The 24,808-nt window shown below is 40.9% G+C and overlaps 1 protein-coding gene across 3 annotated transcripts in view; it reads right to left on the bottom strand.

The window, feature by feature from the left end:
• The window catches only part of ppp4r2b (protein phosphatase 4, regulatory subunit 2b), a 91,928-nt gene that overhangs the window by 62,639 nt on the left and 4,481 nt on the right, over positions 1-24,808 (bottom strand). Inside the window, exons 1-2 of one of the 3 annotated variants that reach the window (XM_063067901.1) lie at positions 21,527-21,683; positions 13,253-13,415 (exon numbers count right to left, since the gene is read on the bottom strand). The exons of 1 other annotated variant lie outside the window; for it this stretch is intronic. In XM_063067901.1, coding sequence (XP_062923971.1) covers positions 13,253-13,415; positions 21,527-21,668 — 305 coding nt within the window. In that variant the 5' untranslated portion in view covers positions 21,669-21,683. Of the gene's footprint in view, positions 1-13,252; positions 13,416-21,526; positions 21,684-24,808 lie in introns of those variants that run through there. One more of the 3 variants, XM_063067900.1, reaches the window with a different exon arrangement.

The following is a 24,808-nucleotide window of genomic DNA, read 5'->3' on the forward strand; positions in this document are numbered from 1 at the left end:
GGGGAGGCAAGTGCCCATACTGGAGCTGGCTGAGTTTACAATCTTCTCTGATCCTGTGCAGTGGCCCCTCTGTACTAGACAATGTTGCAACCAGCTAGAATGTTCTCCACCGTAAATCTGTAGAAATTTGAAAGTCTTTGATGACAAACTAAATCTCCTCAAACTCCTAATGAAATACAGCAATAGTCGTGCCTTCTTTGTAATTGAATCAATATGTTTGGCCCAGGATAGATCTTCAGAGGCGTTGACACCCAGGAACTTGAAAATGTTCACCTTTTCCACTGCTGATCACTTAATGAAGACTGATGTCTTCCCCTGACTTCCCCTTCCTGAAGTCTACAATCAATTTCTCAGTCACAATAATGCTGAGTGCAAGTTCGTTGTTGCGATGCTAGTCAACCAGCTGATCTATCTCACTCATTACTACCTCGTCACCATTTGAAGTTCTACAACAATTGCATCATCGCCAAATTTGTAGACGGCATTTTGAGCTGTCTGGCTGCACAGTATTGGGTATAGAGGAGTAGAGCAGTGGGTTAAGCTTACCCCTTGAGGTGTGCCAGTGTTCATTATGTGGGAGCCTGAGTTATTATTTCCGATCCGCACTGTCTCGTCTCGCAATGAGGAAGTGTACGTACAGGAGGGAGATCAATCAGCTAGTTGAGTGGTTTCTCAACAACAACCCTGCATCCAACATCAGTGAGACAAAGGAACTGATTGTGGACTTCAACAACGGCAAGTTGACGGAACATACACCAGTCCTCAAAGGATCAGTAGTGGAAAGGGTGATCAGTTTCAAGTTCCTGGGTGTCAACGTCTCTGAAGATCTGTCCTGGACATAACAGACTGATCCAATTAAAAAGGCAGCACGACAGTGGCTATATTTCATTAGGAGCTTGAGGAGACTTGGTCTGTCACTGAATACTCTCAAATTTCTACAGATGTACTGTGGAGAGCATTCTAACTGCTTACATCAGTGTATGGTATGGAAGGGCCACTACACAGGATTGAAAAAAGCGGCATAATGTTGCAAACTCAGCCAGCTCCATTATGGGCACTAGTCTCGCCAACATTAAGGACATTTTCAAAAGGCAATGCCTCGAAAAGGCAGTATCATTAAGGATCCCCGTCACCCAGGATATGCCTTCTTCACATTGCTACCATCAAGGTGGTGGTACAGGAGCCTGAAGAGAGAGACAGTTTTCGGAACAGCTTCTTCCCCTCCACCATCAGATTTTGGAATAGACAATTGACCTATATACACTTCCTCACGTTTTTTTGCTCTTTTTGCCCATATTTCATATGGTAATTTAGTTTTTTTTTATTATGTATTACTATGTACTACTGCTGCAAAACAAATTTCATGACCTATGCCAGTGATATTAAACCTGATTCTGACTGTATCATAATCTACCTGGCTATGATCTTACACTTTGTTCACTTGCACTGCACCTTTTGGTAACTTTTACACTTTGTTCTACGTTGAGGTAGAACAAAGTAAAACAACAATGTTCTGTGTAATGATTTGACCTGTATAAACAGTATGCAAGACAAACTTTTCACTTTATCTTGGTGCAGTGATAAACCAAAACCAAAAAGACTATTCTAAACTGCACTCATGTTGTGATGAATAAACTTTGTAAATCACTGTAGCCTTTTGAAGTACACTCTGATGGTGGTCCACAATCCCTTATCCGAAATTCTGAAATCCAAAAAGTTCCAAAAACCAACATTTTTTTCGCCAACAGCTGACGTCACTCAGGTGTGACGTGGCAGCACTAGCTAGACGTCGGTTGTGGCTCAGCGCGTCATACTGGTTACACGTGCATTTGCTGTTCGCTGACATTTTGTGTCCACTGTTGACTTTGTATTTAATTTCACTGTGAAAATGTCAAAAAGAGCTGCAGATATCCCTATGGGTAACAATGAGTAAAAGAGAAGGAAGCATCTGTCATTATTAATAACGCAGAAAGTGGAGTTATTGCAGAAGCTTGATCGTGGTGTGTCTGTGCAGCGTCTTACTGAAGAATATGGTGTTGGAACTACCACTGTATATGATTTAAATAAACAGAAAGACAAGTTACTGAAGTTTTATAGTGACAGTGATGACCATAAACTAATGAAAAATAGGAAAACAATGCATAGGGCAAAAAAAGATCTTGACCATGTATTGATTGAATGGATTAGACAATGAAGAAGTGAATGTATGCCGCTGAATGGCATGTTGATCATGAAACAAGCTAGAATATACCATGAAGAACTGAACATTGAGGTGAGTGTCAATATTCAGAGGGTTGGCTGCAGAAATTTAAGACGCGTCATGGCGTAAAATATCTGAAAATCTGTGGTGAAAAAGCTTCTGCTGATCATGAAGCAGCTGAAAATTACATTGACGAACTTGCCAAGATAATATCTGATGAAAACCTTAGCCCTGAACAAATTTACAATGCTGATGAAACAGCTTTGTACTGGCACTACGTTCCTAGAAAAACATTAACAACAGCTGATGAGAGAGCACCAACAAGTTTTAAAGATGCTAAGGACAGGTTAACTATTCTTGGGTGTGCCAATGCAGCAGGCACCCTCAAGGCGAAGTTGGCAGTGATTGGAAAAAAGCCAACATCCGAGATGTCTGAAAGGTATACGCAATTTACCTGTGGATTATTATGCAAACAACCAAGCATGGGTAACCCAAGAAATGTTTTCTGACTGGTTCAATGACCACTTTGTACCAGTGGCACAAGCTCATTGCAGGAAAGCCGGACTGGAAGAAAACTGTAAAATTTTCATGTTCCTGGACAACTGCTCCGCATATCCCCCTCCCAACTTCTTGTGAAACGTAATGTTTTCGCAATTTACTTGCCCCCCAATGTGACATCTATATTACAGCCTTGTGACCATGGAATTTTACGCTCCATGAAGAGCAAGTATAAAGACTATTTTTTTGAATTGTATGCTTTCTGCAGTCAACAGAGGAGTAGGAATCCAAGACTTACTGAAAGAGTTCAATGTTAAGGATACCATTTACGCAGTTGCTAATGCTTGGAATGATGTTGATAAATTAACATTAACAAATGCTTGGCACAGACTTTGGTCTACAACGATGTTTGATGTAAATGAACCTACAAATCAAGACTTTGAAGGATTTCGTGTCACTAATGAGAAGACGAGGATATCAAACCTCGTAACTTGCGCTAAAATGTTATTGAACGAAAGTGTAAATAAGTTAGAGGAAGCTAACATCAAAGAAACGCTGAACATTGACAATGATGCATCTGTTGTGCATTCCTTGAGTGACGGGGAAATTGCTGAAACGGTGTTAAATACAGATAAGCATGAAGATAATAGATAATAATGAAGACATAATGAACACAGGCCAAAAAAAATCCCCATAGACGATATGGTAAAAATGTGTGATCAGTTAATTGCTGGCCTTGAACAACGTGCATTTATCAGTGAGCAAGAGATTATGGCAGTTTACCTAGTTAAAGAAAGATTGCTTAGACATAAACCTATGTTAATGAGACAGACAACACTCGAAGTAGTCTTTAAAAATGCCGTCTGTCGTAGTGCTGCTACATAGCTTAAGAATCCTGTTCCTGGCCCATCAGGTACCTGTAGAGTATTTAGCTTTGTTTGCCAGACGTAATGCAACTTAACTAGCTTAGTTTGAACCTGTATCTGTCCGGGAGTATTTACGTCATTTACCATGTGTTTGATTCGGTTCGTTTGAAGCAGTATATTTTTTGTTTTATTGAATGGTTTAATAAAACTGTAATAGTATTTGTAGTCTTTATTTATCCCACTTAACTATACGTTTTGTGTTCACTGTTGACTCTGTGTTTAATTTCACTGTGAAAAGGTCAAAAAGAGCGTGGATCGGGAAAAACCGGAAGTTCTCTCTCCAGCACTCGTTGTTTGAGCATGCACAGACTCCTTTTCTGGTCATTATTCCCTAAACAATACAGTATAACAACTATTTACATAGCCTTTACATTGCATTAGGTATAAGTAATAAACAGACAATAGGTGCAGGAGTAGGCCATTCGGCCCTTCAAGCCAGCACCACCATTCACTGTGATCATGGCTGATCATCCACAATCTGTTCCTGTTCCTGCCTTCTCCCCATATCCCTTGACTCCGCTATCTTTAAGAGCTCTATCTAACTCTTTCTTGAAAGAATCCAGAGAATTGGTCTCCACTGCCTTCTGAGGCAGAGCATTCCACAGATCCACAACCCTCTGTGTGAAAAATCTAGAGATGATTTAAAGTATACGGGAGGATATGCATAGGTCCAGAGCTCTCCCAGGTCCGAAAGTCCACCTGCACTGAGACAAGTTAATTATCAATACAATTATCAATTTTCTAAAATCCAAAAAATTCTTAAATCCAAAATGCAACTGGCCCCAAGGATTTCGGATAAGGGACTGTGGACCTGTACTTACAGAATTTAGACCTAGTAATGAAGAAATGGCAACATTTCTGCATGTTACGATGATATTCAACTTGGAGGAAGTAAGCAGGTTTCTGTGCTTCTGTGGATTTTCTGACATAACCTCATAGGTGGAAAAGAGCTCAAGCTTAAGAGATACTAAGTTGAATCCACAGTTTAATATAGATGTCCACATTAAAGCCATGCTATGCTGGTGCGGAAGAAATAGACACTTGGGTTGATAAGTTAGGTGCTATTCACCAGACTGCTTTGCCCTCGATTGAATCAAGCTCAGCACCGATGCAAAACGCTGAAAGCATTTAATCACATATTAAGGCTGCATGCTATTTCAAATAAATGATTGTTTTTCTCCAGTTACCTGAATATATTATGTCCTACCTTTTTAACAACTTCCATTAGCATCAAATTCTATTTACTTCCTTTACTTGTTACATGTTATTTGTGTAGAATATAGTACATGTGTTAGGCCGGTTTTCTGTGCTCGGTGTCAGATGTGGGAGGTCCTTCCCAGACGGCCACATCTACACCAGGTGCGTTGAGCTGCAGCTCCACAGGAACCGCGTTAGGGAACTGGAAATACAGTTCACTGACCTTCGTCTGGTCAGGGAGAGTGAGGAGGTGATAAGAGAGGAGCTATAGGCAGGTAGTTACTCCAGGACCTAGGGAGACAGAGAAGTGGGTAACAGTCAGGAGAGGGAAGGGGAAGAGGCAGATGCTAGAGAGTACCCCAGTGGCTGTCCCCCTTAACAATAAGTACTCCTGTTTGGGTACTGCTGGGGGAGACGGCCGACCTGGGGAAAGATTGGGAGAACAGCAGTCGTGCTTCTGGCCCAGAGTCTGGCCCTGTGGCTCAGAAGGGTAGGGAAAGGAAGAGGATGGCAGCAGTGATAGGGGACTCTATAGTTAGGGGGTCAGACAAGCAATTCTGTGGACGCAGGAAAGAACGGCGGATGGTAGTTTGCCTCCCAGGTGCCAGGGTCCAGGATATCTCTGATCGCGTCCACGATATCTTGAAGTGGGTAGGAAAAGGGAGGAGGTCCTGAAAACAGACTACAGGGAGTTAGGAAGGAAGCTGAGAAGCAGGACCTCAAAAGGTAGTAATCTCGGGATGACTGCCTGTGCCACATGACAGTGAGTATAGGAACAGTATGAGGTGGAGGATAAATGCATGGCTAAGGGATTAGAGCAAGGGGCAGGGATTCAGATTTCGGGATCATTGGGACCTCTTTTGCGGCAGATGTGACTTGTACAAAAAGGATGGGTTGCACTTGAATCCCGGGGGACCAATATCCTGGCGGGGAGGTTTGCTAAGGTTTTTGGGGAAGAGTTTAAACTAGAATTGCTGGGGGGCTGGGAACCGAACTGAAGTGGCAGAGGAAAGGGAGGTTGGCTCACAAATAGAGAAAGCTTGGAGACGGTGCGAATGGGAGGATAGGCAGGTGACAGAAGAGGTACGCGCTCAGACCGATGGCTTGAGATGTGTCTATTTTAATGCGAGGAGTATTATGAACAAAGCGAATGAGCTTAGAGCATGGATCAGCACTTGGACCTATGATGTTGTGGGCATTACAGAGACTCGGATGGCTCAGGGGCAGGAATGGTTACTTAAGAGTGCCAAGCTTGAGACATTTCAGAAAGGACAAGAGTGAAGCAAAAGAGGTGGGGGCATTGCACTGTTGATCAAGGATAGTGTCACGGCTGCAGAAAAGGAGGAAGTCATGGAGGGGTTGTCTACAGAGTATCTGTGGGTGGAAGTTAGGAATAGAAAGGGGTCAATACTCTTCTGGGTGTTTTTTTATATATAGACCACCCAGTAGTAACAGGGACATCGAAGAGCAGATAGGGAGACACAGATTCTACAGAAGTTTTAATTTCCCAAATATTGATTGGCATCTCCCTGGAGTGAGGGGTTTAGATGGGGTGGAGTTTGTTAGGTGTTTTCAGGAAGGTTTGACACAATATGTAGATAAGCCTCCAAGAGGAGAGGCTGCACTTGATCTGGTATTGGGAAATGAACCTGGTCAGGTGTCAGGTCTCTCAGTGAGAGAGCATTTTGGAGATAGTGATCACAATTCTATCTCCTTTACCATAGCACTGGAGGGGGATAGGAACAGACAAATGCGGGAAATGTTCAGGGGATATTTGCATGAGGTTCTGCATAGGTACATTCCAATGAGACAGGGAAAGGATGGTAGGCTACAGGAACCGTGGTGCACAAAGGCTGTTGTAAATCTAGTCAAGGAGAAAAGAAGAGCTTACGAAAGGTTCAAAAAAAACTAGGTAATGATAGAGATCTAGAAGATTATAAGGCGAGCAGGAAGGAGTTTAAGAATGAAATTAGGAGAGTCAGAAGGGGCCATGAGAAGGTTTTGGTGGACAGGATTAAGGAAAACCTCAAGGCATTCTACAAATGTGTGAAGAGCATAGGACCAACCAAGTGTGACAGTGGAAAAGTGTGTATGGAACCGGAGGAGATAGCAGAGGTACTTAATGAATACTTTGCTTCAATATTCACTACGGAAAAGAATCTTGGTGATTGTAAGGATGACCTGCAGCGGACTGAAAAGCTTGAGCATGTGCTGAAGCTTTTGGAAAGTTTCAAGTTGGATAAGTCACGGGGAATGGACGGGATGTACCCCAGACTACTGTGGAAAGTGAGGAAGGAGATTGCTGAGCCTCTGGCGATAATCTTTGCATCATCAATGAGAACAGGAGAGGTTCCGGAGGCTTGGAGGGCTGCAGGTGTTGTTCCCTTATTCAAGAAAGGGAGTAGAGATAGCCCAGGAAATTATAGACCAGTGAGTCTTACTTCAGTGGTTGGTAAGTTGATGGAGAAGATCCTGAGAGCCAAGATTTATGAACAGTTGGACAGGCATAATATGATTAGGAATAGTCAGCATGGCTTTGTCAAAGACAGGTCGTGCCTTACTAGCCTGATTGGATTTTTTGAGGATGTGACTAAACACATGGGTGAAGGTAGAGCCGTTGATGTAGTGTATATGGATTTTAGCAAGGCATTTGATAAGGTACCCCACGCAAGGTTTATTGAGAAAGTAAGGAGGCATGGAATCCAAGGGGACATTGCTTCGTGGATCCAGAAATGGTTTGCTCACAGAATGCAATGAGTGGTGGTAGATGGGTCATATACTGCATGGAGGTCAGTGACCAGTGGTGTGCCTCAGGGATCTGTTCTGGGACCCCCACTCTTTGTGACTTTTATAAATGACCTGGATGACGAAGTGGGGGGATGGGTTAGTAAATTTGCTGATGACACAAAGGTTGGGGGTGTTGTGGATAGTGTAGAGGGCGGTCAGAGGTTACAGCGGGACATTGATAGGATGCAAAACTGAGATGTGCCAGATGGAGTTCAACCCAGATAAGTGTGAGGTGGTTCATTTTAGTAGGTCAAATATAATATTAGAATATAGCATTAATGGTAAGACTCTTGGCAGTGTGGAGGACCAGAGGGATCTTGGGGTCCGAGTCCACAAGACGAAGCTGCTACGCAAGTTGAGTCCGTGGTTAAGAAGGCATACGGTGCATTGGCCTTCAACCGTGGGATTGAGTTTAAGAGCCGAGAGGTAACGTTGCAGCTATATAGGACCCTGGTCAGACCCCACTTGGAGTACTGTGCTCAATTCTGGTTGCCTCACTACAGGAAGGACATGGAAACCATTGAAAGGGTGCAGAGGAGATTTACAAGGATGTTGCCTGGATTGGGGAGCTTATCTTATGAGAATAGGTTGAGTAAACTCAGCTTTTTCTCCTTAGAGCGATGAAGGATGAGAGGTGACCTGATAGAGGTGTATAAGATGATGAGAGGCATTGATCATGTGGATAGTCAGAGGCTTTTTCCCACGGTTGAAATGGCTAACGGGAGAGGGCATAGTTTTAAGGTGCTTGGAAGTAGGTACAGAAGAGATGTTAGGGGTAAGCTGTTGTTTTTTGTTAAAAACGCAGAGAGTGGTGAGTGCATGGAATGGGCTGCCAGCAGCGGTGGTGGAGGTGAAAACAACACGGTCTTTTAAGAGACTCCTGGATAGGTACATGGAGCTTAGAAAAATACAGGGCTATGGGAAAGCCTAGGTAGTTCTAAGGCAAGGACGTGTTCGGCACCGCTTTGTGGGCCAAAGAGCCTGTATTGTGCTGTAGGGTTTCTATGTTTACTTGCAGTTCTCCGTTGCTCTGCCCCAAATCAGAAGTTCACACAGCAACTTTCCTCATCAGAGACCACAGGGCAGTGTAGATCAGTAATAACATCTCCTCCTCGCCGACAATAAACACAGGTGCGTGCTTAGCCGGCTGCTCTGCTCTCTCTACATTCATAACAGTGTGGCCAAGCACAGCTCACATGTCATCTATAAACTTGAAAATGACAAAACTGCTGTTGGTAGAATCTCAGATGGAACAAGGAGACATACAGGAATACATTTCAGCTAGTTGAGTGATGTTGCAACAACTTCAGCAAGACAAAGAAATTGACTGTGGACTTCAGGAAGAGGAGGTTGGAGAACACACAACGGTCATTGTGGGATCAACAGTGGAAAGGGTGAGAAACTTCAGATTCTTGAAAGTCAGTATCTTGGGCCTGACACTTTTACACAATCACAAAGACACACCAGCAGCTATACTTCATTAGCAGTTTGTGAAGATTTGGTATGTCACCAAAGACTCTTGCAAATTTCTACAGATGCACCTTGGAAAGCATTCTGGGTGTTTGCCTTATTACCTGATATGGAGACTCCAATGTGCAAGATCAAAACAGTTTGCAGATGGTTGTAGACTCAGCCGGCTCCCTCATGGGCACAAACCACCATCAAGGACACCTTTTGAAGGTGGTACCTCAAGAAAGCGGCATCCATTGTTCAGGACCCTTACCATCCAGTACACGCCTTTTTCTCAATATTAATATTGGAGAGGTTGAAGTTTTAAGGGTATTGGGGACATAAGAAATGATTCTTGGACCCTTGTAAATAACAGGTTAAAATTAAGTGCCAGTTCATGTGTGCTCTGTTCTGGACAGTGTGCAAAGTTTGTCCTTCACTACAGTATCTGCCTGCAGCTTGTTTAGATTAACAACTCACAGATGTCCCTTGATAATGTATGTAGAGTTGGGTTCTCATATTGAACTAAGTTCCCTCCTTTGTTTAATGAAAGAATAACTGATAAGTACTGGACAGAACATTCATTTGTAATTGAGACTTTGATTTAGTGGACTCTCTTATCTAAGTAATTAAGTTTTGCTCTAACTGACTTGGTGGGAATATTTGTTGAACAGAGTGCTCTTTGTTTCACTAGTTCTATAAATTGTAACGTTTCTGCATGTTAGACAGAAATTCATCACGAGCTGCCAGAGGGAGGAGAATTCTGTCCCTCGGACGCTTGGCTCCGAGCTTCTCGCCGGCTGAGTTCAAACAAATAAACAGGCGAAAAGGATAAAGTAAAGAACTGTTCGTGTGTGGTTATTGGTCTGGTGAATTTAAGTTTACAAGGTGGTACAGGAACCTGAAGTCTATACTTAATATTTTAGGAACAGCTTCTTCTGAAGGGTCCATGAATAATACTTCTCTATTCCCTTTTTTGCACTATTTATTCCAACTTATAGCAATTTTTGTGTCTCCCTTTATATTGCCACCACAAAATAAACTCCATAACATATGTCAGTGAAAATAAACTTCATTTTCTTTCATTGCCATTTCAGAAACAATACCTACCCTAGTGCTGCAATCAAGCAGGAATACTAGTGGGTTGTTAATGAACAGTTACTGATTTTTTCTAAAAGCTTGTTTTTAAACAATCTTGGATAACTGGTCGATAAAATAAACATTCTCGCCAGGGTATTTGGTCAATTTGAAATCATAAAGCACAGTTAAAACTAAGCAACACTGCAAAGCCCCTCACTCATTCAGTCCACTGAGTACCTGTGTCTCCATCAGTCTCATTACCTTTATTTAAATATCCTCTGTATTACTGCTAAAACACACATCTCCAAATACAAAAACAGGTTGATGCACAGAAAGCAACAGCACAATCCAGGGAGCACTAAGAATGCATTACAAGGAAACAGAAACCAGAGATAAAAGCTACTGACAAACAGGAGAAAATCTGCAGGTGCTGGAAATCCAAGCAATACACTCAAAATTCTGGAGGAACTCAGCAGGCCAGGCAGCATCGATGAATAAGCGTATCCTTGCTGAAGGGTCTGTCCCATTATGTTTACTGTACTCTTTTCCACAGATGCTGCCTGGCCTGCCCAGTTCGTCCAGTATTTTGTATGTGTTGCATAAAAGCTACTAAAATGCTGATTTCATAACCAAAACTTTCAACTATTCAAGTACAATATTACTCCATTCAGCTTTTTAAAATCCAAAACATAGTAACTCACTCATGATCTTTATTCAACGATGTTATCATTCTCACTGACACGAAACATCAACTGTTTCTTTGTCCACAAATGTTGTCCAGATGACTAAGCATTTTTGTTAAAATACCCAAAATCATAAGACAATCTTACGCACATTACATCAGTTAAAAAATCACCGGTACGTGAAAGTGCTTCATTCCGAATTGAAGTTTTAAAATTTGTAAAAACAAATACAAGCAACAACTGTTAAAGATCAGCATTTATAAAATTTTGTTTTAATAAGAATAAAGTTAACGATGTTCATTGACATAAAATTTTAAAATCTTGGGTCTCAAGAGACAATATTCAATTACATCAAATTACTATCTGCAATTCAAGATGGGCAGTTTCATATTGTACCCAGAGTGTGAAATTTTGTGCTGACCAGTCACCCCCTTCACAGAAGAGGAGAGTTCAAAACAGTGAACCATTGCTCGTCATGCACAGCCATTAGTATATAGTATACAATGCTGAGAGCAAAATAAGTTATTTAGAACTATTCCAATAAACTTTCAAATTAAAATACTAATTATCAGTTGAAAGATTTTGCTGTCACCCAGCTTGTCAAACTGAAATTGCAAACTGCTCATGACAATTACTCATATCATGTGATTCACAAATAAAAATCCCAGTTAAACAGATCAAGATCCCTAGTTGTATTATGTGAACAAATGGCTGGGAGCTGAATACTTTTACAAGACACTAGAGCAAAAAATAGAAATTAAAATTTATTTTGAACACTTCAATGTTCTACTGATGGAGGGTTCTTCCACTTCCTCACTGAAAGAGCAGCTATTATATGATTATCTGCAGTGATTTTCACAGGAAATCATGTTTAGCATGCGCTAGAACCTGAACCAACCTGGGATGAGGTTTGGGACTTGAAACTATCATCCAAAATTTAGCCTTCAAGTACACTAAAATTAATGCTTTTAGAAAAACATTCCTAAATTGTTAATTGGCAAGTGATAATATACAATGTTAGTCAACGATTTGTAATTGCTAAAAAAAAAAGCAGCATTTTCTTAAACAACACACATCAAAGTTGCTGGTGAACGCAGCAGGCCAAGCAGCATCAGTAGGAAGAGGTGCAGTCGACGTTTCAGGCCGAGACCCTTCGTCAGGACTAACTGGATGAAGAGGGATTTTCTTAATGCTGTAGCCATCTCCTATTGGCCACTTTTAATATTTGCTCAAATTAGAAAAACTTGCATGTATTTTTCGATATTTTCCCCTTGTCCACATTTTACTACATTCTGCATGGCATTCCTATCACTCACGTGACCTGCATATTTCCATGCATTTGTGTTAAGTAAATGTTACTTTATTACATGCTAAGCAAGGTTTTTTTAAATTTTAAAACATATTGATGACTACTTCCATTGATGTACTTATTACAAATACATTATAGGCTATTGCGAGTGAGATGTACAAACGTTTGTACATGAGATGATGTGCTTGACATGGAGAGAACGCACTAAGGATTCACTGGAATGGTTTCAAGAATGGCAGGTTTATGAAATGAAAGATTGAGTAGACTGGGATTGTGCTTGCTAGAGTTTAAAAGAATGAGAACAGATTTCATTGCAAGTTATAAAATTCTAACAGACTTGACTAGTTACATTCAGGAGGATCTTTTACCTCATTGAGTCATTCAGAACCAATTGTCCATCTTGGATTAAGGATTTGGCTGATTATGCCAGAAAGAGAGAAATCTCTTCAACAAGCATATGATGATATGAAAGCATAGAATCATTATGCTCATTTAAAATAGACTAATAGATATCGGGATATTAAGGGACCCAAGGAAAAGGGGCTCAGGAAAAGGATACCAAGATTTAAAAAGCAGCATGATTTTGATGAATGGCGAGCAGGCTCAAAGAGCTGGATGCTCAACTCCTATCTTTATTTCACATTATTATTTAGGAGATCAGGCACTTGAGAAAGTATATTAATAAAAATTTGGTTTCACACCAAAAGTATCTCAATGAGTTTTTTTTTAAATGTACTCTTAAGAGCCACATTTTCCAACTTATATTTGGAAAATCATTCAGAACACTGACTAGAATGCAATACACTTGATAATTCAACATGATACCCAATGCAGCTTGTGAAAATTTAATCAGGACTCAGTAACATGACAAGTCTTAAAAAAATGGATGATTACAATGTACAGTTAACAATAGAGAATCATAATTACACAGCACAGAAACAGACCCTTTCCCATCACATTCACACCAACCATCAAGCTAACTACACTCAACCAAATTATTCCTCTTCCATCCCTAGCAAATATTCCTCACTCCCAATTCTCCTGCTAGCCACCTGCACCAGGGAGAATTTACAGTAGCTAACTGTATTATCAACTACAGGTCCACCTTCACTAATCCGACTACCTGTAATCCGGTTCCTTCGAAAATCCGGCACTGATTATGCTTAATGTGATCCTTCTGTAATTCAGCATTTTCACTAATCCGGCACTCCTCAGGTCCCAATGGTGCCGGATTAGTGAAGGTCGACCTGTAGCACATACTTCCATGCAGAAGGATATTGGGGCATCTGAAAAAAAGTATACAATTACAGGGAAAATGTAACAACTGCAAAAATGCAGCATCCAAGATCAGGATCAAACTCTGGAGCATGTGACAGCACACCAAAAGCTGTGTTACTGATATTTATCAAACATCTTTTGGAAATAAGTCACATTCATAGCTATTGTCAAACAGGATTATAAGTTACTGCACTAGTTATTCAGAGAAATAGTGAAAACAGAAAGCTATAATTAACACCAATGGATATGATCATTGATAACTGAAGGTCCAACTCTGTTGGGCTTCCAGTGCATGACCACTCCAATTATTTGCCAAACAAGAAAATAAGGAAAATTCAATTCACCTCTTTTATGCCAAACTGAAAGCCTAGTTCATGAGGGCATCAACTGTTCTGCACTACATCAGTACTCATACTCCAATATCGAGTTCTAAATTGTAGTGTAGTGGTTAGCACAATGTTTTACAGTACAGGCAACCCCAGTTCAATTCCTCCTGCTGCCTATAAGGAGTTCGTACATTCTCCTTATGACCGCGTGGGTTTCCTCCGGGTGCTCTGGATTCCTCTTTCAGTCCAAAGACGTACTAGCTGGTAGGTTAATTGGTCATTATAAATTACCCCACGATTAGGCTACCATTAAATCGGGGAATATCTGGGCAATGTGGCTCAAAGGGCTGGAAGTGCCTACTCCATGCTGTATCTCAATAAATGAAATTATTTCCCCCACAACACACAAATACACTACAGTTCAACATTCAAAAAAGTTGCAAGCAATTAATATGCATTTACTTCAAATCAAAACTTCAATAGAACACCGAGATCTACTTTTGGAAAATTATCCTTCAATATTAGTAAGATTATGGATTATTTAATCACCATGTTTTACTTTCATAATATGAATCATCTGATGAGCTTTTGGAAACTAATTTACCGAAAAATCCACCCATCCATTCTTTATGAAAACAAGTGAATGTCTTGCTGCACAAATTACAAGAATAAAGTCCTATTATCATACCCATAAGTTACAACAATAACTATTACATGAATCTGATCACAAATGTCGATCTAACATTGCCTTAGCCTACAAATAATATAGTTTTTAACATGACTGTGACAAAACAATGGAGAAAAGAAAACTGGATTTAGATACATGCAAAAAAAGAAAGAAAGCCTAAAGACAGAAAACAGACAAAACAGTAATTCTATGGGCCAATTAATCATGTGACAATATCAAGTGTCAAAGGTTTACACAAAACTAATGAGTTATTTTCTACCAAATATATGATTTGCATTGCTTAGCCTCATGCAGTTATTGCACATTTAGCTCTTATGTGTTGCCTGTTATTTGTAATAATCAACTACATGAAAAAATGAAATGCTGTTACTACACAAAAAAACAATGCTACAGAGATACAGAAGGTGAAACTAGATTTAAAATATTAGCAATCCTCAAAGTGAAGTCCAGACAGGACCACAGGCCAGCAAGGTTGATAAAAGAAAATAGAAGTTCTGGTCACAATTTTCCAATTCTAGTTAAATATTATCAGAGAACTACAAAAGATACATTTCTGTTCAAAAAAAACAGAAAACTCAACTACAAATAATCTTATGTCTGGCAAAATTTTAAAAGGCAATATTCTGGAAATAATAAATTGGTATGAAAAAATGTAGTTTTTAATAAACATCAGTTTGAACTTATTACAGGGAAACTGAGGGAAATGGCTGAGTTCTTGATCAAAGCAGCACTGAGGGCTGATGAGAATAGTGCAGTTGTTTAAATAGTATTTCACAAACAGTCTTGTTTAAAAAGTTAGTCTCTGCAAAACTGAAAAGGACATAATAAGTAGCTAAGAAATAATCTGATCACTAATCAAAAATATTAACACCAAACAGTGACATTCTCCACAGACTGGTGGCAGAACTACAGCTACTTTTTTTTTCAGAAAGTATTATTGATCTGGATGAATACACCTGAAATAACAAGACTATGTGCTTAGCCCCCTGCTCTACTCACTTTACACTTGTAACTGTGTAACTAAACACAACTCCAATGCAAAATTCAAATTTGCTGATGACACCACTGTCATGTGCTGAATCAAAGGTGGTGATGAATCAGCATGTAGGAGGGAGATGGAAAATCCGCCTGAGTGGTGTCATAACAACAACCTCTCATTCAATGTCAGCAAGACCAGGAGAGGAAAACCAGAGGTCCATAAGTCAGTCCTCATCAGGGGATCAAAGATGGAGAAGGTTAGCAACTTAAAAATTCCTGGCTGCTACTATTTCAGAGGACCAGCCCTGAACCCACCACTCAAGTGTAATTGCAAAGAAAACATGCAATTGTCTCTACTTCCTTCGGAGTCTGCAGAGATTCAGAATGACATCTAAACTTTGACAAACTTCCACAGATGTGTAGTGGAGGGTATATTGACTGGCTGCATTACGGCCTGGTATGGAAACACCAATGCCTTTAAACAGAAAATCCTTCAAAAAGTACTGTATTCAGTCCAATACATCACAGGTTAAGTCCTCCCAGCATCTGCGTGGAACGCTATCGTTGGAAAGTAGCATCCATCATCACAGAACCCCACAACCCAGGTCACGCTCCCTTCTCACAGCTGCCATCAGGTAGAAGGTACTCGCACCCCCAAGTTTAGGGACAATTATTACCCCTCAACCATCAGGCTCCTGAATAAAAGTGGATAACTATACCTCACAAACAACAGGAATTCTGCAGATGCTGGAAATTCAAGCAACACACAAAGTTGCTGGTGAACGCAGCAGGCCAGGCAGCAGCTGTAGGAAGAGGTGCAGTCGACGTTTCAGGCCGAGACCCTTCGTCAGGACTAACTGAAGGAAGAGTGAGTAAGGGATTTTAAAGTTGGAGGGGGAGGGGGAGATCCTAAATGATAGGAGAAGACAGGAGGGGGAGGGATAGAGCCAAGAGCTGGACAGGTGATAGGCAAAAGGGGATACGAGAGGATCATGGGACAGGAGGTTCAGGAAGAAAGACAAGGGGGGGGGGAACCCAGAGGATGGGCAAGAGGTATATTCAGAGGGACAGAGGGAGAAAAAGGAGAGTGAGAGAAAGAATGTGTGCATAAAAATAAGTAACAGATGGGGTACGAGGGGGAGGTGGGGCCTTAGCGGAAGTTAGAGAAGTCGATGTTCATGCCATCAGGTTGGAGGCTACCCAGACGGAATATAAGGTGTTGTTCCTCCAACCTGAGTGTGGCTTCATCTTTACAGTAGAGGAGGCCGTGTCCTCCAACCTGAGTATGGCTTCATCTTTACAGTATCCTCCAACCTGAGTGTGGCTTCATCTTTACAGTATCCTCCAACCTGAATGTGGCTCCTCTACTGTAAAGATGAAGCCACACTCAGGTTGGAGGAACAACACCTTATATTCCGTCTGGGTAGCCTCCAACCTGATGGCATGAACATCGACTTCTCTAACTTCCGCTAAGGCCCCACCTCCCCCTCGTACCCCATCTGTTACTTATTTTTATGCACATTCTTTCTCTCACTCTCCTTTTTCTCCCTCTGTCCCTCTGAATATACCTCTTGCCCATCCTCTGGGTCCCCTCCCCCACCTTGTCTTTCTTCCCGGACCTCCTGTCCCATGATCCTCTCGTATCCCCTTTTGCCTATCACCTGTCCAGCTCTTGGCTCTATCCCTCCCCCTCCTGTCTTCTCCTATCATTTCGGATCTCGATCTCCCCCTCCCCCTCCAACTTTCAAATCCCTTACTCACTCTTCCTTCAGTTAGTCCTGATGAAGGGTCTCGGCCTGAAACGTCGACTGCACTTCTTCCTACAGATGCTGCCTGGCCTGCTGCATTCACCAGCAACTTTGATGTGTGTAACTATACCTCGCTTGCCCCATCACTGAAATGTTCCTTAACCAATGACCTTACTTTCAAAGGCTCTATCTCATTATCTCATGTTATTTACTACTATTTATTTATATTTGCATTTGCACTGTTTGTTGTTTTCAGCATTTCAATTGATCCTTCAGATCTCGTTATAGTTAATATTTTATAGATTTGCTGAGTATGCCCAAAAGAGAATGAACTTCAGGGTTGTATATGGAGACATATATGTACTTAGATAATAAAATTTTACTTTGAACTTCCGACAAAAAAGGCAACAGTGATGCAATATTCAGACGTGCAGGTAGACGAAAATGGTAGCAGACATGAGGACCGTGATGGATAAAACAGGCATACACATAGCCGATGAGGTTTAATGTAGAAATGAGTTATAACAATCTGCAAGGAAAATGGAAGAGAGTTGAATAGTACAATTTTAAAGGGACTGACAACCTGAATATTTAAAGCACAGAGCACAGGTACATGCCCTTCAGCCTATGATGTCTATGCAAACCACGATGCCGATTTAAACCACTTATGTCTGCCTGCAAAAGGTCTGTATCCCTCCATCCCCTGCTTGTCATGTGCTTGTATAAATATGAATGCTGTTGTCCCCAAGCGCTTTCCAGGCACCTACTGCTCTGAGTAAAAAAAAACTTGACTCAAATATCTTAAACATTTTTCCTCATGTTAAAGCTAGTATCTGACATTTCCACACCGGGGGAAAAAAGGACCCACTCTATGACTGCCAATTTTATATATATCTTTCAGGTCACCTCTCAGCATCTGACACTTCAGAGAAAACAAACCAAGCTTATCCAATCTTTCCTTATATTCAGTATTCTCTAACCCAGATTTGTTCACATCTTTAAAGCTTCCTGAACAAGTGAAACAGATTGAAATAATAATGAAGAAACATTTGGAAGGGGGAAGTTCACGTAGCCACCATTGCTATAAGAAGTTATTAAATGAATCGGGATTAAGGTTGACAAGTTGCCTGGACCTGATGGCCTGTATCCTTGTAGCCTGTAGGAAGGGGGTGCAACGTAATGCAATGATTGTAAAGTAGCAACTTGTGAAAATGCAAAGATCCTGCAAACAAATGGGACAGGTTAAAGTGACAGATAGGAGTGTGATTTTGGAAAATGTGGCTGCCTCTTCAGAAGAAAAAATAAAAAAGGAAGTATAAAAGGATTTGGATATCCCCTTACATAAAACACACAATACAACAAATGATCAAGAAAGTTAATGAAATATTAGAAATCAGAAACAAGTGCTGAATATCTGAAAAAGAGAGAAATTCAACAGGGCAAAAAACATACGAGGAAGGACAAACAATTCAAGTTACACATCTGAGACACGCATTATTGGGAAAGAGCAAAAATAAGAGGATTCCAATTAAATGGGTCATACTGGCATACTGGCACCAGTATATTTTGGCTCAATTAAGCGGCTGCCTCAATTAGCCAAAGTTTCATGGAAATAGTTTTCAAAATAGTATTTTTAAAAAAGTAACAAATTATGTATTTAAAAGAAATACAGAACAAATTAGAACACTATCAATAGTACCACACTACTATAAAGAAGAATATTAGTTTCTAACATTTAAAGACAAAGGAATTCAATGCTGCCATGTTTTTCTGATTGACTGTAAATGAAGAAAATCAGTGCAGACACCCAATTCAGATACAGGTGTCCCCCGCTTTTTGAACGTTCGCTTTACGAAACCTCACTGTTACGAGAAAAGGCAGCGCGCGAATAAAGCAGCCGCTCTCACCCAGATTCGGAACGGCATTCTCGCCGGTATTGCTTAAACACGTGCCTGTGAGTATCAGTTTGCAAGATGAGTTCTAAGGTATCAGAAAAGCCTAAAATTTGAGCTCGTAAGGGCTTAGCGTAAAACTAGACATAATTAAGCGTTTCGACCGTGGTGAACGAAGTAAGGACAAAGTGAGTTTGGCTTGTGGAAGTTGACGAAGATGATGTTGAAGAGGTTTTGGCATCTCATGACCAAGAACTGATAGATGAAGCAATTGGAAGAGGAAAAGATAACAATCAAAACCAAATGCAGCAGCGAACGGACCGAAAGTGAAGTCGTCCAGGAACTGAACATGAAGCAACTGCATGAGATTTTCGCTGCAATGATAAAGTACGACTTTAATTTTGAAAGGGTACGTCGGTTTAGGGCATATTTTCAAGATGGTTTACAAAGAACCGTATGATAAAAAAATGCGTGAGGCTAGCAGTCAAGCATACTGTCGTTTTTCAAGCCTTCCACATCAGCCATAGCTGACGACGAACCTCGACCTTCGACATCGAGGCAGGCAGACATAGAAGAAGATGACCTGCCTGCCCTGATCGACGATGAGATGACACCCCCTGTCCCACCACCCCAGAGGTCCCAACCTCCGGGCCACGGACAGATACCAATTTGCAGAGAATGCAGCGGTAGCTGGGAGGCATCCAGCATGTCTAAGAAAAAAGCCAAAATTAGCAAGCTGATTAATTAGGTGCTGACTGGCACGTAAATGTCGGCCCAGATCAGAGGCGATGCAATTGGCAATCGCCTCTGATCTGGGCCGACATTTACGTGCCGGGCGGCACCTAATTAATTAGCTTGTTTATTTCGCCTTTTTTCTTAAAGATGTGCTGGATGCGTCCCAACTACCGCTGTACCCCTGCACGCTTCGCGACCCGGTATCGGTTTCGCTGCCCAGAGGGTGGGGGCCACTGCACCATCCCAACCTCCAACGACTCAGCCTAACACACCATCATCAGTGTGCTCAGCGCTGACTTCCCAATTCCGTAAGTGATACTACACTGTACATACATTATTTCTACTTTATATATTCTGTGTATTTTTATGTGTTATTTTGTATGATTTGGCAGCTTCATAGCTTAAAGGTTACTGGATAGAGTGTTTTGCCAAGAGCGCTTGCGCCGTGTTTCTGCCAAGAGCGCTTGCGTGAGATTTTCGCTACGGAGAACAGTGCAGGCAATCGTTGTAGAGAAGTATTTCTAATTTATATAGGCTGTGAATTTATCATATAATTCCTGCTTTTACTATATGATACTGTTATTTTAGGTTTTATGTGTTATTTGGCATGATTTGGTAGGTTATTTTTAGGTCTGCAAACGCTCACAAATTTTTCCCATATAAATAAATGGTAATTGCTTCTTCGCTTTACTACATTCCGGCTTACGAACCGTTTCAGAGGAAACGTTCTACCTTCGGATGGCGGGTGAAACATACAATGCACTTCCTTTAAACAATATTTTGGACAACTGCATCCACCAAATCTTCATTTTCATCATAACATTCACTATGATTGTTGATATCTTCAAACTCTTCATAGTCCTTAACTTGTTGAAGTAGTGAAATGTTTCATTTTTACTCACGGCCATTTCTGGCAATCTCCAAGCTTGAAAGCTTGAAACCACAGTGAGCAAAACGGGTCTAAATTGTCCTAATCCTATTAGTGACAAAAATCACTACTTTTTGAAAACAAACACACACAACTGATGCTATTTAAAAACTGTTCATTCTAAGTATGGTGTAGTCCAAAGACCACAGAATTGCAAGTGACTGACTCAGTTAAAAAAATGTTCAGCAACATTCTCCTGTACGAATTAAGCACCACAATGTCCCAAATAAACAAAGGGAATCCTGGCGATTTTCTCGATTTCTTTTTTAAAAGTTGTCCCTAATAAGCGGCTGCCACGTAACGTGAAGCACACGGTGCTTGTCTTAGTAATACGTTGCTAAATGCACATCTGTGAGACATGCCCAGCAGGCTAGACTCGACTAATGGAGAAAGTATCAGCCTTTATTGAAATAAACATAGGATTGTTTTGATGCTATACATGGGAACAGATGTGAACTGGCCTGTAGCATTGTACAGAAGTTTGGTTTCCACTTCTAAGGTGGCAATGCAGAGAAGGCACATCAGGTTGACTACTACAAAGGTACAGAGCAAATTTATTACCAAAGTACAGGTTTCCCCTGCTATCCGAAAGCACAGCGTTCCTATGAAACCTTTCATAAGCCAAAATGGCGTAAAGTGAAGAAGCAATTACCATTAATTTATATGGGAAAATTTTTTGAGCGTTCCCAGACCCAAAAAGTAACCTACCAAATAACACATAAAACTTAAAATAACACTAATATATAGTAAAAGCAGGAATGATATGATAAATACACAGCCTATATAAAGTAGAAATAATGTATGTACGGTGTAGTTTCACTTACCAGAATTGGGAAGACAGCGAGCACACTGGAAGGTTGAGATGTGGTGGTGGTGGTGATGATGGTGTGTTGGCTGAGTCGTCGGAGATTGGGGTGATGGGAGGTACAGGAGACTGTGGTGTAGGAGAGAGAGGAAGAGGGTCATCTATTAACATCTCATCGTCGCCTGAATCCATCAGGGCAGGTCACTAACGTCTACACCTTCTTCTCTGTCTGCCTGCCTCGATGTCGAAGGTCAAGGTTCTTCGTCTGCTGTGGCTGATATGGAAGGCTTGAAATACGACAGTATGCCTGACTGCTTAGCCTCATGCATTTTTCTATCATACAGTTCTTTGTAAGCACTCAAAACATTGCAAACCTGCCCTAAATCTACGTGCCCTTTCAAAATTAAAGTCATACTTTTCTGCAATCATTGCAGCACTGTCAATCATAGCGAAAATCTCACGTAAGTGGCCACTAAAAGAGACCACTTTGCTACTAACAGAACCAATAGTAACATCGGCAGCTTTCAAGATTCTTTCTTTCTGCGTTTAAGTAGTATGAATGGAAGACCAGGCAAGCTCAACGTACGCACAATGTCTTTATTTCATTCACCACGATCAAAACGTTTACTTACGTCCAGTTTTATGTTAAGCGTAACATCTCTTACGCTTTTCTGATACCTTAGGACACATCTTGCTAACGGATGCACAAAATAAATCGAGATAAAGCACAGATGCTCACAGACACAGTTCAAAGTTATGGCGGCTTGATGCTGAGATGCTGAGTGTAGTTCCCGGGGACGAAGCTTGGCGGCATCACTCTTGCTGCTCGGGGTGCAAGCAGTGAGTCCCTATAACGGCTCACTGCAAAACAAACGCTGAACGCTATTTTCGCTTTTCGCCTTTTTTTGTAAAAGCGGAAATCCTCTTCGGATTTCTTTCGGTTAGCGAAAACAGGTACTAATGTAGGTCTTTCGTAAAAGCGAAGTGGCATAAAGCGAACTTTCAAAAAGCGGGGGATACCTGTACATACATGTCACCATATACAACTCATTCATTTTCTTGCAGGCATTCACAGTTAATACAAAGAAACACAATAAAATCAATGTAAGAGCACACACAACTTGACTGAAGAGGCTGAGTAGGCCTCGTCAATACTCAGTGAAGGAGAGAAACTCGAAAGGTTACATTTTCAAAATATATAAGACTTTGAAGGGGACTGACAAGATGGATACTGAGAAGTTGTGTCTTCCAGTAGAGGCATCTAAAACTAGGGGCACAGTTCCAATATCAGGGATTACCCACTCAAGACAGAGGTGTTGTTTTTTCCTTCTCAAAGGGTCATGACTCTTTAAAATTTTTTAAACAGAAAGTAGACAGAATCATTTATATTCAAGACAGATATTTAAAACAGCTATATTAAAGGGGAATGAAAAGACAGCATAACATATGCTGAGGTAACAGTTAGGTCAAAAATGTTCCTATCAGATGGCCAACTGACCTACTCCTTTTTATTTTTTTCCCTGTTTAAGATGGCACTGCTGAAGTACAGTGATGACTTACTGGCAGCATACACAACCATTAATTACTTTAATAATCACATTTTTGCTCAAAATCAATAGCCACCTGAATGACCTGGCATTTTTGTAGTGTGAACTTAAGTCTCAAAAGTGCATGGCAGTTGTGGCAGAGCATGTATGGGCTGAAGGTAGCAGAGCCCAGGCACGAGCGGGAAGAACAAACCACTGTTTGGCCAATTTAATCGCCAGGCCAGATTGGAAAGGTTGAGGGGACAAATGGAGTTTGCAGGGCCCAGGTACAAGACAGAGGAATGACCCGAGGTTTAGCCGACTTAAGCGCTGGGCCAGGTTGGAAAGGTCAGGGTGTTGGGGCTGGAGGTGAGAGAAGGGCCAGTGTTCAGTTTCCTGCTCAGCGAGATTTAATAGTCTCTGCACTGAACTGAGGCTGTAGCCCACAACTAATGGGCTTTTAGTTCAGCTGTGACTGGCTTTGTGGCTGTGGAGTCACTGTCATGAACTTCAGTTCTGAATGTTATGGCTTACATTTATGTTTGCACGATTTGTTTTTTCCTGCACATTTGATTGTCTTTTTTTAAAATGGGTTCTGTTGGGCTTATTTTGTGGTTGCCTGTAAGCAGTCAAATCTCAAAGGTGCATAAACTCTCCATACTTGGATAATAAATGTACTTAAAAACACAAATGAAAGCTTTGGCTTTATTGCAAGCGACACGCATAAAAGTTGCTGGTGAACGCAGCAGGCCAGGCAGCATCTCTAGGAAGAGGTACAGTTGACATTTCAGGCCGAGACCCTTTGTCAGGGATGCTGCCTGGCCTGCTGCGTTCACCAGCAACTTTTATGCGTGTTGCTTGAGATTCCAGCATCTGCAGATTTCCTCATCTTTGGATTTATTACTGGGTAGAAAGTACAAAATTATGTTAAGCATTTTAAACATGTTGCATAGTGCTCAGCTAGAGTATTCTGTTCATTCTGGGAACTTCAGAGGTCAACATCAAGACTGTGGAAGAGGTGAACTGGATTCATCAGAATAGTACAAAGGATTCAATGATGTGGAAAGTTAGGGAAGGTCAGTGTCGTTCACATTAGAGTAGAAACACAGAATATCCATGAATGGTCTATAAGCGTTTTGATACAAGGCAAAATTACTTTCAGTATAAAGAAAGTCAACAACTAAATGATGCAGAGAACTGGTCAAAGAACCATTGGTGGTTACCAAAATTTTTTTTTTAAAAAAACAAGGAAATTTGATCTGGAGATCACCAAGGTGATTCAAAAACATTAAAGTATAAGATACATACTGATTAATTGCACAACAGTACCAAATTGTGATAACAGTAAAAAGTAACATCCATTTCTACTTATGAATTTTAAATAAGCGTCAAGACAGGTACAATAGTCTAAACAACCTGTGTTGCAACAGTCTATAATTGCAACTACTATTGGAACAAAACTGCTCAGGTGGAAAGCTGGAACAGGTGGAGGCAGTGAAAATCAGAAGGGAACACCTAAGTAGTGTTTATTTTTTCAAAACGTTTAACTGGTTACAATTCAAACATTTTTTTTCATTTTAAACAATAAAGCTATTTTAATCATCACCCTCTCCTTACCAATTCAGTACAATGAGTCTCTTCCCATCTTTACTCAAAACACACAATTTAAGGCATCCATCAGTAAAGTGGTTCCTGACTTTTACTCCACTACAATACAACCCAAGTCTTAGGCTCATTGTTAACAAATATCAGTGAAAAGCAAACGAACTGAACTT

Source organism: Mobula hypostoma, chromosome 15 (assembly GCF_963921235.1).
Source record: "Mobula hypostoma chromosome 15, sMobHyp1.1, whole genome shotgun sequence".
Taxonomy (NCBI): Eukaryota; Metazoa; Chordata; class Chondrichthyes; order Myliobatiformes; family Myliobatidae; genus Mobula; species Mobula hypostoma.